This window comes from Nanorana parkeri, unplaced genomic scaffold, assembly GCF_000935625.1.
Source record: "Nanorana parkeri isolate BGI_ZX_2015 unplaced genomic scaffold, ASM93562v1 scaffold602, whole genome shotgun sequence".
Taxonomy (NCBI): domain Eukaryota; kingdom Metazoa; phylum Chordata; class Amphibia; order Anura; family Dicroglossidae; genus Nanorana; species Nanorana parkeri.
In genome coordinates this window covers 580,421-601,275 of record NW_017306870.1, presented here as the reverse complement: position 1 = coordinate 601,275, position 20,855 = coordinate 580,421, and the positions used below count along the sequence as shown (strand labels likewise).

Here is a 20,855-nt window from a genome sequence, read left to right as displayed (position 1 = left end):
GGGGGGGGGGGGGGGGGGGGGGGTATGTGTCTTAATTACTGTTGTTGTTTGTGTATGAGCGGCCAAACTTGGGAGAAAATGACTACTTGAATAAATCAGCTCCAAACTTTCAAAAGTTTGTATAGCTTTCTTGAAGATACTTGTCTGACGTAGACTCTTTCTTTTTCTCTTTCCACAGGGGATGTGTTAGATAATAGTGTAGCCTCTCCAGGCACAGGGGACGATGATGACCCAGACAAGGACAAAAAAAGACAAAAGAAAAGAGGCATATTCCCCAAAGTAGCAACAAATATCATGAGAGCGTGGCTCTTCCAGCATCTCACAGTAAGTCTTTCTTTGCCACTGTTGCCATTAATGTAATGTACATTTGTTCTTGACACTGAAGAGTTAAAAGAAGCCTATAAAAAATCCATACTGCCGTTGTGCTTTGGGAATGCACAGTTCAGTGCTGTAATGCTGAATGAATTTTTTATGAAGAGTCCATTTCCAGGGTGCACCAGGAAAGTTGTGAACCATGTACATATCCTGAACTGTGTGTAATATTCAAGTGATAGAGATAACATGAGGAGGGATGATGTTGTCTGGTATATTGTTAAAATGTAGTCATCTCAGCATTGCTTACATTCACAGTTCCTGCACCAATACCAGCATCGGCTATTCGTACCGTAGCTGTACCTGCATTTACTGTTGGTGTTCATGGTATCCTAATAGCATGCATGCTGAGTTTGACCAGCCTCCAGATACCTTTACTGCCAGTACATAGCCTTCTCTATATCACAGATTTTCAAATACTATGGAATTCTTTAATAGTACATATATGTTCTCTGAAGTGCCCACATTGTGAATTTTTTTAGCTTTCTTGGAGGTCTCCACTGCCCAGGGTATATGTACCATGTGGTAGTGCTTGTTTTGCTGTATAAAGTATTCTTAAGCTTAAGGTACATTTGCCATTGGTTTACAACCTAGACAGACTAATAAGATAATAGAATAGGCTTATGACCAGATTTCATTAGCTTATCATTGTTGGTCAGTTACTTTGACCGTGTCATTCATTATTAGTTCATTGTTAGGTTTCCCAAGCTCGCTGAGCTCTTTAGTGTGGTATAATAGAACTAGAGTAGCCAGAATAGAATGTACATTTGGTTTGGAATGTAATATTTTTGCTGTTTCTCCGCTAGAGGGGCTTATTCTGAGTCGTAGTTGCGTAAAAATACAGACTGCTGCAGTCTTAGATATAGGAATTTGTTATGGTGTATCAGAATGTTTTAGTGCATCTTGAATGCTTTATGCAACTTACTTATTAAAGTAGTGCAGTGCAGAACATTGATGTAACTTTAACACAGGGAACATGCTTACAGGAGTGGAGAACACAGGGAGGACCTGCTGTTATTTTATCGTCCAACCACAGATTGGGGCCCTTGACCAGGCTATATTACTTAAACATGAACTTCTACCTGTCCTTCTGTGCCATACCTTTGGTACTTTCTTATGCTGCATAAATGTATTTACAAGCTTAAGCAGATCCAGTGTTGTCCTGTTTTCTCGCATTGCTCTCTTGTTACAGGTTCCATTTCACGTCGCCATCTTCCTTTTGTGCTTCATGGGGAGACAGCTGTCTCCTTCTGGTTTTTGCAGCTGGCCCCCAATGACACAGCACCACATCTAACGCAGACGGAGACAGAGATCTGGCACCTTGACTTTGTTTACATGGTGCCATGCTGCAATATCGCAGGATTTTCTGAATAGTGGAAAGTAATGCCTCCGGGGGATATGTGACGTAGTTGAGGAATGAGAAGGTGGGAGTGCTCTAGTATACAAGCGGGAAAACAAAAGTATTTTTAATTAATAAAATAAAAAACCTGTCAGCATTTTGATGAATGCTGAATGCTTTAAATGTTTCCTAAATGGTCAGCTTCAACAGAACAGATAGATACAGACAGATAGACAGACAGACAGACAGGCAGACAGAGAAAGAGAGAGAGAGAGAGAGAGAGAGATTTTTTCGATTATTTTTTTTTTAGCTGGATGTGTTAATTAGTTCTCTATGTGTTATTCCATTGTGTTATTATTGATGTTTGTACTTCATTCATTTAATTGATAAGCTTTCCACAAATTACATCAGCATAATTATCTATAGTGGCAGCAGAGATTCCCAGTACATATTGACAAATGTATTAATACTATTGAGGTCCATAGTTAGTATATGTAAAACCAATCTGTGGAGGATGAACTGACTGTGCAAAGATAAAACACTTGACAAATATAACTCTACTGATCTTCATTTGTAGGGTCAGAAGATGGAAAGGTGAATTGAGTAGCCAGCTTTATCCATTCAGACCAGTGCATGACCAGGACTTACTTTTGCCTCTGAGATTCTACTTTTCCAAAGGTCACTGGACTGTGCCCACTAAGCTGAGCGGAAATTCCACTGAACAGTGAACCGCTGGACTTCTTACTTAAGAAAAGGCAAAATAATGAGTCCTAGGCAAATACTGACTAATTGAAAGGGCTGTAAACCCATTACATATTGGTCAGAGATAATCAAGGGTATTTAATGACTTCTATCTATTCAGGAGCAGTGAAGCTTCAGCAGCCAGCCCTGAACCCTGCCATGTGCTTATTATCCTCATCATTAGTAGAATTACTTCACAGCTGTTCTTTGCTACATCACTTCAGCTGGGGGCCTTACCAGCCATACAATGCTTTAACCCCTGCCAGGCCATCATTACTCCTTACAGTAGACTGCTGGGGAGAGTCCACTTCTACAGATAATCTTGCTTGCCCCTCAACCATGGAACACATTGGTGCTAATTGACAGGAGAACAAAAAGAAAAATGGAGGCATTTCCCCTTAGCCAGTCAGGTTCCAGATGTTATTGTTGCATTGCAGGTTGCAAAATTAAAGTGCATTTGTGATGGTAGCACCTCCGTGGTTCTTTATTTCCATCAGTAGTGTAGAAGAAACATTTAATGTATAAATACTGTTGGTTACATCAACTGATATTTATAAATTGTGTCTAAGTGTGTGAATAATGTTCAGGGTACAATAAAGAAGTTTATTTTTTACAAAAGCGAACATAATGTGGTATATTTGAGTAATATTACTGGACATATGCTTTGCTTCAGGCTTAAAGGATATCTCTGGATAACAAAAAACCTCCCCACTCATTTTTGTCTAGTGGGATTTTAAGAAAATCAGTTTTACTTACCTGATCCCCACTCCTGCAGGCTCCAAGACTGGTGCCTGCAGCCTCTTGTCCCCTCCAGCTCTCGGGGGACTGCTGACATCATTACCTCTAATGCATAACCCTGTATTACACGTGGGGATGCCGAGGAACAGTCCACAGCTGGGAAGGGGGGGGGGGGTGGAGTGTGGACTGCTGGGAGAGTGGGAATTAGGTAAGCAAATCTGCCTTAAAGAATCCACCTAGACAAAAATGAGCAGTTAACACTTGCAGTGTGGGGGTAGTCTCACTGCAAGGGGAGGCTTGTTTTTGTATCCAGAAATAGAAGCTTTTTTTACACGTTTTTAACTGGTTCTCAGGCATAGCATTTTTGTTTTTGCCAATGGAAAGCGAGTTACTAGGAGCAAGAGATGGTTGTTAGGGGCAAAGATGCATGAAAAATACATATTATGCACTTTTTTCAGGGGCTAATTTAAATCTATAAGGGCAAATAACGCAGAAGCTACAGGCAACACCATGCTTAGGTGTGAGCAGGCACCTTTTAGAAACAAGGATGCTTCATGTTGAGCATTGTGGCGCTTCAGGAAAAACAAAACACTCACATGTAAATGGGGGTTTACATATGAACCTATGCGCATAACGTGTGTTGGATTTTTTTGTTTGTTTAGGAGTAGTTTTTCCACTTTTTAGCACAGTAAATGATCATGCTGTGAATCTGGAAACGGAGTGGGCTCAGTAAAAGTCAGGTAAATTGAGGTGTCAGGACTGGGCAGAGCTGGTCAGAATACCATTCTTAATAGGGAACTGTTGTGAGTCCATTTAATCAATGGAAGTCCTGAAAATAATTTGTGATTAATAGCTGGCATGATTAAGAGGATCTCTCTGGTGTTATTAGTATATTCCAGAGGAGAGAGGATTAAACACAGTGGTGAACTCTAATGTATGGCTTGCAGAAGTGAACATACACTTTTCAATGTTTCATAGTTTCATCCTGAAATCCCTTATTGTACAACTGCCATAACAGTAGATGGCATTTATTTACACATTTATTTGTGTACATGTATAGAGACAGACAGACAGATAGCACTGTCAGACATGTACATATACGGACTATTCTGGGACTAAAGATACTACCACTATAACCCCTCTAACAATACTACTTTAAAAAAAAATACTCTGGCAAGATCATCTGGCAATGTTGTACTGAGGTATTTCGGAAGGCAGATATTATATGGCTCAGTATGATCCAGTGAACATCAATTAAAGAAGAGATATATACCAGAATCTTTTACTTAGATATGAGAAATTGACACATTTTAGCTTTAATTCTATTGAATTGATGACACATGCAAAGGCTGCCCATATTCTGCCCTTGATGATCACATACAGTAAGGAATTTCGGGGTACATACAGCAATTGTGCGTGTAGACTACACTTTACTGAACTCAGTATTGTCTCCTGATCATAGACATTCCTAAACCCTTGTGGACTCAATTGACCAACAGCTTTATAAGTCATTTCAAGCTTGAGAGAGTCTGAGGAGAGGTTGCTTGCCGTGTCTGCCAATTAAATTACTTACAGGTTCAGTCCACCCAAAATTTATATCTTAGCTGTTTTAGCCTGGTGGGCTGAGTTAGCTCCTGGCTTCTCATATGTCCTGGATATTCGAATAGTGAGATCTCTCTGCCATGGGTATAGGCTCAACTTTTTGTTCACCTAGGAGATATGAATGTTCCCGCCCATCTTTACATGCTCCAGAACTTCCAATTGCATTTTCCAAAATATAAAATACCTAAATATTTTCAGCAGGGTGAGAAGGACCCGCTCATAATGGCCACAGCAGGTTTGCAGATCTGGGAATTCCAGCACAGAGATCTCAGCAACAGAGCCCCTGAGAGATGTTTAAAATAGTGGTCAGGTGTTTACACTGTCCAGCATCTACCAAAACTGAAATGTCAGTTTTGGGTAAACTGACCCTTTAAAAAAAGTGTCTTGTGCAGATCAATTTACTGCCCCCATTCCATAGCTATTGTATCCTAAATATCAATTGTGTTTTGGTATAAAGCCTTTGCAGATATGCCAATGCTATGAACCAATCTTTGATATAACCTAATCTCTGTTTTAGAGGAAATGGTCCTTTAACTTTAGGAATGTGTTGAAACACTCAGATTTTTTTTTCCAGCATTGATGTGTTGTGCTAAGCCATTAGTCTTTTGTAGCTGTGCTACAAATGTGTATAAACTGCAGAGGCAGGGATCTGCTGCCATAGACAGGTGCAGCTGGCCAGACCTTGCAGCATTGTATTTGTAAGTGAGCAGAGACTCCACTCCAGTCTTGACAAGTGGATGATGATCATTTTGTACTGTTGAAAAGGCCTCCCTAGGAAGTGTTACACAAATTAGACTATACATTACTAGATAATGCAAAGCCATGATTTTATTTCCTTTAGTTTATGCTTTATGAACAAAATAGGGTCTTCACGAAATACCCCGGCCGTTCTGTACCCATGCAGTAGGATTAGGCTAAAGAACGGGGAAGGAAAGGTATTTTCAGCACACAATGTGCTGACCAACACTCCAAGTACTCGTTGTGCCTGTGGAAAGGGAGGGGGCCAGGCTTTCTTGTTTAATTCCAATGAGCCTTCCATTCACTCAATTAGCCTCTCAAGCGTCCCCACTTTTTCCCCGTCAAGTGCTCTTCTATTTTCCCCACAGAAAACATATTTAATCATGGACAGAAGCAGGAAGTCTTCAGTCACAAAGACACCACTTACTTAGGATTTAAGCTAAATGTTCCCTCATCAGGCAAAGCATTGTACATTGCTTTCTCAAGTGAGCCTACAAGAGCTGTTTATATCAGCTTCAGCCCCTTTTGGTGGGATCCTAACATCTTCTGCTTGTCCTTCTTAACTGCTCATTATGGGAAAGGTAACGTACATCTGTGAAGGAATTGTGGGTCTACAGCTAGCCCCTAAAGGATAAACCAAGCTATGCCAGACAAAAAAGTCACCACAAAATCTATATATATATATATATATATCTATTGAGCTGTTTATATACTGCTATATAAAAGCAAGCAACCAAATTGCTTGTGGTAGAACATGTAGTAGGAGTTTATCTTAGACATCTAAAATACTGGAAATCTCTTTGCATTCCGTTGTCTATGGAGAAAAGGAAACTAACCATTCCCTTTGTGTGCACTTAATCTAACCGTCAGCAGAATCAAGGAAACGATTCCAGAGAATGCTGGACGTATGGGATTTTTTTCAGCTAGGTGCAGATGTGTCACCATTGTTGTTTTGGTGACATATCTGCCCATCTATGACCACCCTAAAGACTTCAAAAATCTAATTAAACAGATTTTAGACTGTAATTGTAAGGAGATACACACGCATAACTTCATATCCAGAAATATATTTTCTTCACTACAGTAACCTTCTCCTCGAATGGTTGTTTTTATAACATATTATCTTCAGCTATCCAGCAAACTCCTACATCCCAAGTCACATCAAGGTATGGGGGGTTTATATGTGCTTAAAAAGTACTTGTTTTGTTTATACATATATTACTAGTTTATTAAAACCCAGATGTACGGGAGTTATCATGTCACACGCATAAGATACAAAGATCACATTATCAGGCAATCCATCAGATGAAGAGATAAAAGTATGTTTATTTGAGCTGCACAGAGTCCTGTGATTCCTCTTTTTAGCCCCAAAAGATATATTCACCATGATTAGAAAAGAGATGAAAAAAGCAATGGTGGATGCAAATTGGACATTGTGAATTGTGGAGCTGCACGTCTTGGTGCCTACTGGTTTATCAAATCATTCGGCTGAATACAGCCTTGCAGTTATATCGAAGGTACTGCAGGTTTTATTTGTCTCTGACGTGGCCTTCCCTGGGTCTGGTACATCAGAAGAAACATACAGATTTTTTTGGCATCTACAACTGGCAGTAATTGTCGGCATTGATATTGTTTGCACTTGTTTTTATGGCTGTGTGAATATTTGAGGCTGCAGCAATGAAAGGGCTGAGATCCATTCACAAGTTGACATATTATTATCTAATACAACTGTCTGCACAGTCAGCCTGGCAGCTATAGCTGGCTTGTGCCTTCCACACCTGACATTATATAGCACTTTTCACTGCCGTTATATAGATTGGTGAACTCCAGTCTAGTAGAAAAACAGAATTTTATGTTGTGAATAAATCACTGAATACATCTATGAATGTGTTCCCCTATTCTACGTACAATGGGAGACCAGCTTAGTAGTTCTCCAGCCTTACTCCAGCCCAAATAATTTAATTTAGTTTTTAACAGAGTGGGGAAGAGTTCAAATTTCAATCAGGTTTTTATTTCTGTATAAGAATCATCCATGCCATACCAACTCCTAAAAATGCTAAAGATCAAATGGGGTGCATGGCATATGGTCGTGACATGGGGGGACTTCTTTTTCAAAGTAACAGACACCTTAAAAAAGGGATCCTCTGTGTCCCGGAAACATTGGTCTTTTGAATGGAACTTCAGTAAACCTTGGATTGTATAGTATCGGCTATCCTATATTTTGTAGGTTTTTATTTCTGTCTATGACCCCACTGGGGAGATTTTTTCACTTCCTGTCCTTTTGACATCTCTAACACTTCCCTAGTCTACTTAAAATGTGTTTGCACCCTGATGAGGGAGACTTCCTGCCCTGATAAGAGCTGAGGAGAAATCTCTCCAACAGAGATACAAATAATAAGAAAATCCTGACTGCGGTATCATCCCTTTCCGGCTCTATTCACAATAAAATAAAAAGTTTTGGCTAGACTTCATCTTTTTTTCATCTTCATCTTTTGTGCATGTATCTGGCAGAAGGATCATCAAGAAGTATTGGTTGCACAGAAAGGGGCATAATGTTTTTTGAAGCCCACTTGAAGTTATGCCACATGACCATTTTGGATACACATGGTGCTTAGTGGAGTTTAAAACTGAACTCTGTGATAAAGAAATATTGTCTGAATAAAAGAGACTTGTGTATTGTTACTTGTATCTTGGCGTGCTTTGTGTATTACTTTGCCTGTGGAAGAGCTTACTGTAATAAAGACCGGTCACTGCTGATCTCTCTCCTTATGCAGGATGTCTGGTCTTGTGTCTGCCCCTCCTGTAGTTTTCAGCAGTCAGCTTGTAGTGGGTCGAGCCTGCTTTGCCCCTCCTACATCTCTGCTCTCTGCACAGATTAAGTACAACACAGTGATGGTGTCCCTGCTATTTTTATCCTTGGGGTTATTGAGAAATCTATTTCAATGAAAGTTTTTGTGCTCTGGAGTTCAGCTTTATTAGATTAGAGTTGTATGAGACGATCTCTGTCTGTTTTCTATTGTTTTTATGTATTTACTGCTCTGTTTGTTTGGTACCTTTGATTTTGCTCTTGTGCAGGCCAGCGACAGAGCCACAATTGCTGCTTCCCCCTGGGAGCTCACACTCTAATGTTCAGTACAAGAGCAGCGATTATATGTCTGTGTAGAGATTGGAAAGCTCCATCTGAGTGAGATTTAGCAATGAAAGGATGATTGTGAGGGGAACACAGCGGGTTTGAAGTGTAAAACTCTCCAGAAATCTCTGATACTGGAACCTGTGAGATCTGACAGGTTTCCTCTAGCGATCTCTGGGACTTCTTACTTCAAAGACCAGCACGCGGCACAGCGCTCCTCCTTTTCCCCTGTTCACATGTTTGAGGCACTTGCAGTTAATTATAGCATCCATCCCTCTGCTCTCCCCTCTCTCCATTCCTCCATCATTCTCTCTTCCCTTCCTTCACGTTTCTTGCCTCTGCTGGGAGACAGGCTCACCATTCCACCATTCCCCACTCTGTGCCATCTGTCATGTTTTTTTTTTTCTCATTCCATATTTAAAGGAACAGTCCTTATTTACAAAGCACCGTACACTCTTTCTATACTCTTTATTCTACCTTTCATTTCACAATGGCTGACTGAACACTCCGGTGCATTGGATAGGGGGTCATTCGATAATGCAAATAGGTCATATTCATGCTCTATTCTGACCACTTCTATGAAAACTAGCATATAGACATAGCAGACAACAGACATGTTTGGACTTATTAATAAGACAAGGCAATGACCATTGAAGATGTGCACGGTACATTAACTCATGCATGGAGTTTGCTTGTTCTCCCTGTGATTTCGTGGGTTCCCTCCAGCTATTCCCGTTTCCTCCCACTCTCCAAAGATATGCTGGAAGGTTAATTGGCCCCGGTCTAAATTAGCCCTCGTATGTATGCATGTGATAAAGGGACCTTAGACTGTAAGCTCCTTGATGGCAGGGCCTGTTTGAATGTACAGTATGTAAAGCACTATGTAAATTGTCGGCACTATATAAATACCTGTAATAAATAAATAAAGGTTAAGCAATCACAGTGTCCTTTCTAAATATATTAATTGGTTGCTATGGAGTCCATATTTTGCACATTGCTGTTTGCCTTATTAAGTGTTTCAGATTCATAAAGAGTAGGAGACTAAAGCTGGCAATACACACATAGGCTGAATGAAAGAAATCTAACAGATTCCTTTATCTATGCTTCATCAACAACGTGGATGGACGAATCTTTGCTGCTGGGCTATTGTATTCTGATAGCTGTTGCCCACTGCTTTCCGAATACCCAAACAGTGACTGCAGCTGAATGGCTTCATTCACTGTTCAGCTGACAATTTTCACTCAGCTACTTTGTCAAAAGTTGGATGAAATATTTGATGTTGTTTAGCCAGGAGGTGCCAGACCAAAATTTGAGCAGTGTCTGAGCTTTAGTATGGGTGTTGTTACCTGTCCTATCTTCACTCCAATTTTAATAATTGTATTAATTAATAAAGCTTCTAAGACTGCAGGCCTAAGAAAACAAGTCTGCTGCTTTAACTGAACAGCAGCCAAAGATTAGTTGTGAATATATTTAACATAGCAGTGCAGGCTGTGGCACAATATGCTGTGTAAGAACCAGCTGGACAGCCTAAAATATAGCCGGCCCCTGTGAACACGGACACCTTCATCACTGTAATTTATTACAAAAACATCCCTGGCTCGCATTCCTGATGGGCTCAGTAACCCTGTGCAAACATTAAAGCTCCTAATTTCTGATTTAAGTACAATAAAGCGCACACATTCTGAAGTGTTGCAGGTTTGATAGTAATGGGCCTCTGCAGTCATATTTACAGATTTGTTAGAAGTGAGAAGCTGAGCATCTTTCGCAGTTACCATAACTCTCTCCATTCCCGCAGTGATTGGCAGGCTTGCTCAGCTGTTCCACAGCTATCCCTGGCACATTTAAAGGTTTATTATCAGCTTAAAATATAATAGCATGCCCCGATTCATTCCTTCCATTAGATATTTTGTTTACATGTTGTTGCTTTTTTTTTCTGTATGAGACTCTGAAATCTGCCAGTACTAATTTCAGCTGCTGTGCTAAATGATGTCTGTGCGATTGGCTGTCTGTTCAGTATGTCTAAGAGTAGTGAAATCCAGATTTTCATTCATCTTTTATTTTAAGTGACTGTGATGCCAGGATAAGGCAACACTGCCATCCCGTTCAGCACTGGCAGAGCATGCACAAGACATACATGGAAGTCATTCACTTGGCCGAAAAACAGCTCTGTGATTCTGTCTTAAAGTGGCCATACATCGGGAGCTAGGAACTATTAGAAGGAGTAAAGGATGCAATTTTGCACCGGCCCAGGATTGCATGGGGCCCACACGTTCCTTCTGTTACTACTTTATTTATAAGCACTGTGCCCATTACATTCTGCAAAGAAAAAATTTGCAGAGACCATTCTTTATATCCCTTCTTTCATCTCTGTCTCTTTTATATGAGATAATTAAATAAAGGAAATATGCAACAACCCATTTCACTAGAAAATTGGCAGACCCGGGGCACAGTGTATTGGTTGAAGATTGTAAAAGGTATAAGGTGGTCCTTGTTCATATTTTGCAAAAGGGTTCAGGGCTTTTCAGGGCTCATCCATAGAGCTGCTGGATGCAGAAGCTCTTGCAATATATGGCTTCAGCTTCTTTCCTATTGACCAGATATTTCCCGGAAGGCCCCCATGACAATTAAATGAACAAGTCTACGGCATAAGATGTGGCCAGATGCTGCAGTCTGTGTTCATTCTGATGTGGTGCTCCACAACACAAAATTATAGCTTTGCCAAGATCTTGTGTGTATTTAACTGTTGGATTTAATAAACCATTTCTGACTCTTGGCAGGTGTAATAAGCACTCATTGAGCGCACCATCTTGTATAGGCACTATGTTATGTCTGTGATGGAGAGAGTCTCTTATAAGGTAGAACATTCTTCCAATCCCTTAAATGATTGCCAAGGACCAATAGGCTCCCCAAAACATTTCTACTATTATAGTTAAGATTTCATGCCAGGAAAAAATGTATCCAACTATGCTTAAGCAACCCTTAAAAAAACTATGCTTATGCAAACACTTTTATGTTATATATTTTCTGGATGTTTTAATGGTTGTCAGCAGATAGGAAATTTCTGAAGCTGATGCAACATACTTTACTTACTGCAAAATAGTAGATTAAAATGGTCTGCCATGCACTGCAAAGTAGGGGAAGTTTGAATCTTTGCACATTATTAGCTAAATGGGTATATCTCTGATCGGTCTTAGCTTAGCAAGATTTCTGCTGAAACCAACTACAAAGTTGAAGGTCACGAAATTGCCACAAAAAAACACGTTTGCACCATATTGACGGATCTCCGTACTCTTTGTCCCCGACAAAATGACAGGTTAAAAACCCTCCGAAGAATGGACCAAAAATTCCCATGTCGGTAAGTGACCTTTTTGTCAAGGGCGCAGGATAGTGTGGGGGAAACACAAAACAAAATGAAGCCCTTTGCTTGTGTTTTGGCTGGTGGCAGACGCTGCTGTAATTAATCATCCCTGTCCAAGCTCCTCTGTAACCTGAACCTTCCTCCCCTGTGTGTCTGCATGGCAGCAGTCTTCAAAGGACATCTAGCATGCCTGTTCAGTTAGTGACAGGTAGGCCTGCCAGAAACTGCTGGGTTGTCGTAAATTAACCGTATCTTCACCAAAAGGTTTCATACACATTTTTTTCAGAAGTTTCCTTCAGCTTCATTTTAGGGCAACTTATTTAAACACTGAAGATCCCAGTATACAGTAGCACTCCACAGCACTGGAAGTGTTAACTTTAAAGTCCTCCATTCCCCAGAATGACCCCCTGGAAGAAGAAAACAAAGTTATGTGTCCTTAAACAACTGCATTTTAGCCATGGAATATATCTCTTTTGGATTGTCTGAGCAACAAAGCAGATTATTCTCTGGCCCCTCAAACCCTTAATAAAATCAAGAGCTGACTGGTTAGAAAACATTGCAAGCGAATAACAGATCTGTGCCCATAAAAATTAGATGATGGTCAGAAAACCAAACAATAATTCTTTAGTAATTGTGACCATGAACACCTCAGCTGGGTATGCATGGTCTAGTGCTGATCAGACAACTCTGGTGCCAACCATTGCTTGGAGGAACAATAGCAAGGTGTAGTGAAAATCCATCGGGGATGATTGATTCTTCTTTCATGATTGGTCAGCTAAAGGCTGTCTGCATGCATGGCGTATGTATACATGTGAGATAGGGACCTTCGACTGTAAGCTCCTTGAGGACATAGACTGATGTGAATGTGATATAAGAAATTAACTGAGTATATTGTCGTCGCTATATAATAGTATACATGGGGCAGGTCGTCAGCTACAACTGCCAGTGTCCTTTAAAGTGAATTTGACATTGGTCTGCACTTGTCCTTGCTTAGGTATTCTACATGCAGCTAGTTCAAATGAACATTTTAAAGGCTGACCTGACAACCATAGGGAAGAGGCTAACACACTCCCTGGGTTTTTCTTTTTTTTGTGTGTCATTTCTAAATATAGATGCAGTGCTACAAGTAACACCCCCCATTACATTGCTGTTTGACTGGATTTTCAGACCCTGCATTATCTCTGAAATGTTCTCTATCCTGCTACACTGCTTACTTTACAAATTTCATATCTCGCCTTTCAAAATGAGTGATGACAAATGCAAACTTTGCTCCTCACAGCAGCTTCCAATCCAGAGTTTAATGACATGCTGAATCAATGTAAAGAAGTAATAAACAAATTGTAGCCTGCCATATTCCATGACCCTGGCCTGGCTCTGCCATTTGAGGACCGGAATTTGGCCCTTTCACCATGAGAGGAACCGGAAATGGTCCATGTTATTATTATATATATTATTAATATTATTATTATAAAGCAGGATATACTGTATATTGCACCAACAGTTTGCAAAATAAAGGGAGACAATGCAGGAGGGCAAGGAGGGCCCTGCTTTAGAGTTTACAATCTAAAGCGTATAATATGTATAAACTTGGGTGCAAGCAGTCAGATTCCACCTTTCCCGTGGTCGCCATGGGTAATGCCTCCATTTTTCCAATCCTCAATTTCTCCGGTATGTACAGCAGTTGATAAGATACAAGGCACACTTCATATTTTATAAGATATACAGCAAGTGTTCGCTTATAGATGCAGAGTGCGAGAGGACTTTGAAGGTTGCTCTCGGTATCTCTGACAAATAAAAATAAAAATCCCAGCTATTTGTGCAGGCTGTTGACACTGTACGGGATGCGTATGTGTGCACATTGCTTTCATTCGTTCTGTCAGAATCACAGCTGTTTATATTGATGGGAAGTCTTTACTGTTAAACCACAGTTTCTTAAACAAACGCCTCTCACAGCACTTAAACGCCACTGTTTGTTCACTGTGGTTTGGAAGCTGTCGGTTCACACTTGTGGATTCAGATAAAGACAGAATAAGCTGTACTTCACCTCATAAAGCAAGCATTTCAGCACCACACCTGAAGGATTAGGTTTTTTTTTTCTGGGTAACGCAGATTTGCACTCAATGAGAGGCAAGACATGTTCAGAAGCCGGTGACTGGGTTAAACAGCAAGTCATTACACACACAGAGAGGATAGAGAGACCAGAAACTCCCCACAATATAATGACTGATTGACAGAAATCCATACAGTGTTAAAATGGTACAAAAAAAATGATGGAACTCGCCCAGCCATGTAACCCTGTGTTTATGTTAAGGTGTGTTTAAGCGCTTCATAGGTGCTGGTATAAACACCTCAGAAAAGAATGCTGAGAAGCTGCCTTGGTTAAGTTCCCTTTATCTTTCTAACTTTAGTGTTGACATGGGGATTGATCACAGCTAAAATGATTCACCGTCTATTTCTAGATTCCCTGTAATCCTTCCATACTATTATCAGGTTTATTCACAAAAGGGTGAAGAGTTCGGAGAAGGCGGGAGAAGTGAACAATCATACTACAAAATAGCTGAAGTGGAAAGTGAGTTGAATTGGAGAAGTTTTCCAAATCAGAATGCTCACTTCTCCTGCCTTCTCCCTACTCTTCACCCTTTAGTGAATAACCCTTTATATCTCCTATTTGAGATTAATTATTGACAATTAGAGAGGTGGGGATTTAGAAAAGGGGTTGTGGGTTTTTACTTGATTTGCTCTTATTCGGGGTGTGGGTAGATGGGTTTAAAGGAAGCTTATGTGGAAAGAACTATGGAGGCTGCCATTGCTGGCCTCCTTCTGAAATGCTAGTTGACTGGATGTCTGTGGGCTCAGTATTTTGTGACAACTGAAGACAAAGTAAATCAAGGACTCCTCATCTGCATGCTTGTTCTGGGCCAGTTCTTGATGAACCGACTGAAATTCACTCCGTGGATGGCTCTGTTGGAAGCCTCCCCCCAACATCCTTCAGTCAGCCGCACAGTCATTGGTGGCCAAATAGCTGCATCCACTGTCTGTGTATTCCGGCAGCAGCGCACCGCCACTGTCAGAATACAATAGCCCAGTGGGAGGATTCCCCCCTAACAGCATGGGTGGGGAAATTGAGATTTTTTTTTCTCGTTCAGTCCCCGGGGTGAACGAGAAAACACTGTGGGGGAAATTTATGAAAAGTGGAGCAGACAGAATGAAGCTCATTGCTCATGGCAACCAATCAGCTTCTCTCTTTCATTTTTAAAGCTTGACTGAACAAAATGAAGAGATAAGCTGATTAAGCTGGTTACTATGTGCAATTGCTCCAGATTCTGATAAATTCCCCTCTATAAGGGTACGGCAGCTTTTAGAGTACTGAAAGCAGTCCACCACCATGACAGCCAGGTAATCTTCATTTTCAGGCATAGCAGTTAGCAATGGCAGCGTCCATATTTCTCTCAGTATTGGTTCCCTTTTAATGTCTTATTCATTGTTAATAACATGCTGTAGATATTTAATGTCCCTGAAAATAGAGAACTGCGTTGGTTTACAATAAAATCTAAAGCGATAAATTGGATGCACTGTTTATGTACACTCTGAAAAGTATCATATACAAATTTGTTATTATTTCTATAGACATGCAGATACATGTGCTGGCTCTAATATTTGTAGATATCTGTGACCTGTGTACCTCATAGCCAGGAAAAATACTCTTATATTTCCTGGTGTCATTTAGAAAGAGGTGTTAATATAGATGCATTGTCCATTCATGAGGCTGGAGGCAGAGATGACACAAGAAGCTGCAAAGCTCAACAAGGATATAAGTGTGTCTTCTGTCTAGTTGTACCATGTGTGTATCATAAGGCTGGCTGAACAGATTCAAAAAATCTTTGGGCAAAACAGCTTACATATATGTACTTCAGCTATGTACTTATATTTGGATATTTTCCTGTAGTTCAGCTTCACGCTTTATTGGACAGAACTACTGCAGAAGATAATTTTGTACCTGACAGATAATCAGGTAATGTAGGTGAGGGAAATTCAGCACCATGACAAACTCCACTCCCTTGATGATTATCTTACAAATGTTTACTGAAAACCCAAAATATGACAACCATTTCAGAAATGCAGTTACTCAGATTACTTGTGTTGGAATAATAGAGCTCCCAGGATCGCGGGCTCATAATGCTGTGCTCTTTAACAAGGACGATCTATATAGTTGCAACATGACACACACTGATTCTTATCTTTACACACACATAGCGGTCTGCACTTCATATGATCTTACTGAAAACTAGAAGTTTGAGCAGAGGTTCAACATACCAAGACCAAGTTCCTAAAAAAGGAAATTTATGAAAATAAGATTAGACCATAGAGTGGCCACCTAAAAGAATCAGTTCTTTTTTCATTTATCTTTTTTGGTACCCTCATTTTAAATTCTCTGTATCTTGATGTTCGGCGCACAGCTGTGTTGGATAACATTGTGTACCCAAAAACATTGTGGGTCATTGACTAATCTGCTTCAAATGTTATCAGCATTATGTAGAAACAAAGTTGATGGTTTGTTTTTCTTACCAACATGTACATGTTACACAAGCAAAGTGTTACACAAGTGTCTTGTGTCTAAAATGCTATTGTGAATTATTGCCGGGCTGAAAGTAGAATAGAGGTGAAACCTTATAGCCTTATTCTTGTCTGTCTGTTGGACCATGTTATGTTTTTTTCGTGCATGATTCATCAAGGCCATGCCCATCTGCACATGACAGAGCTCTAATGGGGACACACAACTAATTTTGACATTTTGTTCACAACCACGTTTCAAAAGCTTCACTTTTCACTTACAAATTAGACAGATTCACAAAGTTCTAAGTGTCATAAAATTGAGGTAAAGCAATACACCCCCAGCATTTAGAGGCAATAAATAGAATCGGATGTCTGTGGCCAAGTCCTCCCAGATCATTATACACCTAGTCAAATCATAGCTTCATTTAACAGTCTTGTGTATACACACCAATAAGCCAAGTTTGGGCTCTGAAGAAGAAGTTTAGGGAAAAGCCACTGAGGCAGTTCCCTGAGAAAAAAAGGCACCTTAGCTGCTACACCTATTCATTTTCTTTCATACTGTAGCATGTATAGATTGAGGTGCTATATACTATATTGTTCATGGGGCTCACATTTTCTCTCATTTCAAAAGTAAAACAGACTGTTGAGTTTGCAAAACAGCCAGTCAGTTGGTGCTTAAAAACAACACTACAACAAAGCTAAGGGACTAGGAGATGAAATTATATGCATCCCAATACAGGATGTGCCATCACTCTACCCATCACCCTTTGTAACAGCAGAGATGCAAATGTTACTTGAAATTTAAACTTTTGCCTCAACCAGGGCAGAAGCCTTAGTCTTATGAAGCTTTCTTCCTAGATACTGTGAACAGAACAGAATACTAAGGACTAGGGCTGTTCAGATAGCAGCGCTGATACTTGGCATCTTCACAAGAACTACCACTGTTGCAGCAGTTGGAGCTGGGACTGTATCAGTAATTGTAACTGTGAGTACTTGGACTCTCTATGCACTGTTGTTGTGCCAATCTGAAGGCCACACGAAGTTTGGAGGTCTGTAGCTATTGACTCTGCAGACAGTTGGCGACAGTTATGCTGACCCCGCTCTATCATTCTATCATTTTACGTGTATATATATATATATATATATATATATATATACATATAACAAATCATACATTAAAATAGGGATGAACAAATCCCAGGAGCCCTGTATGCTCCTTAAAAATGACAGCTGCCTCCTAAATTTTGAGTTTTTCTCTGGTCTAGTCTTGGAGCTGGAAAAGTATCTGTACTTGTACTTGTACCGAGTACGGTACTTGGTATCTGAACAGCCCTACTAAGGACTATGGACAGGACTGAACTCCAATGCATTAACCTGACGCTTTTCTAACAAACATACTGCATTATTTGTGTAAGTATTACTCTCACAAGAGTAACATGTTGTCTTGATAACAGTTAGGGTGAATTGAATAAAACTTTCCTATAGGCCTCTGTTTCAAATTTTCAAGAAATTTTAGGTTTTGGCATTTATCAGACTGCCAAGCACAGGCCAGGTCATGATGTTTTTTAATGATGTTGTTACCTCTTTCTCTGGGCCATTGCAGATGAAGCCTTTCAACTATATTGCACTAAAGTGACTGTCAATGCTTTTTTTATTGGATATGCTTCATATGATGTGATGAGATTATGGGCACCCATTGAGGTTGTTAGGAAAAATTTAACATGCTGCTGATGTGCAATGAAGGAATGTTAATTGTGTAGATGCCAAAAGAAGAGATCATTGACTTGAGCTATCTTCAGGAGTCAGCCTTGGCTAGATATATGTGTGAGGCATTATTCACGCCAGGGATTAGGTGAACTTTTAAAAATGATTACATCAAATCAAATCTGTGCTAGCAGATTTATGGTGCTCCTCATGAGCAATTTTCCTCTCAGAGCAAAAAGTTCACTTTCTGAAATGGCAAAGGGTGAGTGAGTCCAAAAACTAATGTTGCCCCAATTAATCAGGCTATATAGAGTACCTCCTGGGGGTTCCTGTATGATCCAGAGACCTTTCCACTGCTAATGTTAAAGGAACATTACTCTCTTTCTTTTTAAATATGCAATAGTTGTACAGTTTGTGCTGCAGCTTCAGCAACCATAATCAATAAATCTGTATCTCTTACTTGGTGTTATATACCATGGCCATTCTAATATACAGTATTTCTATATAGGACCTCTGTAATAAAAATAGAGAGATTTGGTATTTGACTTGTGTTTGCTACAGCCTTAGTTAAAGTTGTCTATTTTTCTACTAATTTATTGCTGTGATAAATGTTTCTGTTTTGTGGTTCATCTTGTAGTTTTCTTATATCTCAGGCGTACCTCCCAACATGTAATAGAAAATCAGGACAAGCCTTGCCCCATATCGTGTCCTTGCCAATCCCAAGTCTGATCACATTTCTCAAGGACTGACATAGCAAGGAGCTGTGCCTGATTCCATGTCCTTATCTTGGTTCAATCATGCTCATTGTGATATATTGCTGCAACAAATACCACCATAAGCTTTATTACTTAATCTATTGTATTTGGGATGTTACAGGACTTGTTGGCAGATATCAGCTATTTTTTTATTATAAGTTCACCTCCATCCATATATGGATATTTAGGGCCCCTACAATGATGCAACCCTTTTTTTAATAGCATTTTCTTCCAGGGTGCCCATTCAGAGCTGACATTCCACCTTTATATCTTCTTAAATGACATCATCATCTACATACTGCCATCTTGGTATATATAGAGAGATGTGAGTAAATTATCTGTGGTGGTTTCCAGTTTGGCTAAGGTTGTGACTAGGGCCTTCTCCAGAACTTCAAACCCAGATATGGTTGCACCAAAAATGAGACTCTAAAGCAGTTCTTGGAGCATATTTTCCTAAGTACAACTATCATACACTGTAAAGGATTTGGAGATCCCATTTTATAATACACATGGCCTAAACTATTCTAGAATGACACCATTAGATTGAGGTGAATGTGTAGAATTTGTAGGAGTTTTTCCAGGTTTATATAAAGTACAGTTGTTCAGTCACAGCAGTATATTTCCGATCATTATGAATGCAGAATAATGATGTTGTTCAGCTTGCCAGCTCGATCACAGCAGTAGCTGTAATAATTTTATTGTAATATCCTGCAATGATCTCATATTAACAGGATTTCTAAATTAATGCCTAACTCTCTTTTCCTCTTCTAGTCTAAAAAGTGTTAGTTGGAGAGCATTTGTGTTTTATATCAACTTGGAAGCTTTTGTATGGCCTCTAACAATCCATCCTGTGGATTTCTTAAAGTGGACCTGTTTCAAATGAGCAAATTGCTTCTTAACTTTTTGTTTGTTACTTTGGAAATTTCCCAGCATGCACCATAAAAGTATGACTCAGTTTAGTGTAACAGCTGTAGCCCTGGTATTTTATACATGGCAATAAGTGCTGGTGCGGGAAGGGGTCAGACTTTTCTCAAGGTGATTAATCATATTAAATTTTTTTAAGTATTTTATGATCGTTCCACTTTAATCCATGTAATATATTAGAACAGGAACTTGTAACCCATGGCTTTTCTGTAGAACTGCAAGTTGCAGCATGCTTTGCTAATATGAAGCTGGCAGTCCATGCTGGGACTTGCAGGTTATCATTAGCTGGAACGCTGTAGTTTGCCCAGTCTTGCTCTAAAGGAATGTGTTGGATGATTCAGGTAGAACATGAGTTGGGAATAGATTTAAAGATAAAATGGGACACTCTTTTTTTTCTACTCTATCTCGGTGTATGTGCAGCTTTCTGATCAACCCAGAGATGACGACTAATGGTTGCTTGAGGTGGTGATAGAATAGGTCATGAAAGGAACCTTGTAATATCATATTACCTTGGCTAATGGCCAGAGGGTCAACAGAAGAATCCAACAGACGGGGACAAAAGACAACAGGCAGGTTTAGCTCTTCCAGCGTGTCACTCGGCATTGTATAGGTAGGAATTCTTCAAAGCTCAGTGCTTAAGAAAAAAGGTCCCCTTATCCTGCCTTTGTGATCCCCAGCTCCCCCCGCATTACTTGGTGAAGCTCAGAGCACTTTTAGACTTAATCTGAAAATTTTTAAATTTGAAATAGCAAAATTGGCTACACATTCAGTAATCACTTGGAATAAATGTAAATATACTCAGGCACCTGTGACCACAAAATGGATAGAACAGTGAAGGGAAAAATAACACATAATAACAATAATTATTTATACAAATTAGAGGAAAAAATGTTTATGTCT

General features: G+C 39.8%; 1 protein-coding gene across 4 annotated transcripts in view; it reads left to right on the top strand.

Moving 5' to 3' along the window:
• The window catches only part of MEIS2 (Meis homeobox 2), a 142,899-nt gene that overhangs the window by 71,158 nt on the left and 50,886 nt on the right, over nt 1-20,855 (top strand). For all 4 annotated transcript variants that reach the window (XM_018562826.1, XM_018562825.1, XM_018562824.1 and 1 more), the window contains exon 8: nt 179-324. In XM_018562826.1, the coding sequence (XP_018418328.1) occupies nt 179-324 (146 nt within the window). The remainder of the gene's footprint in view (nt 1-178; nt 325-20,855) is intronic.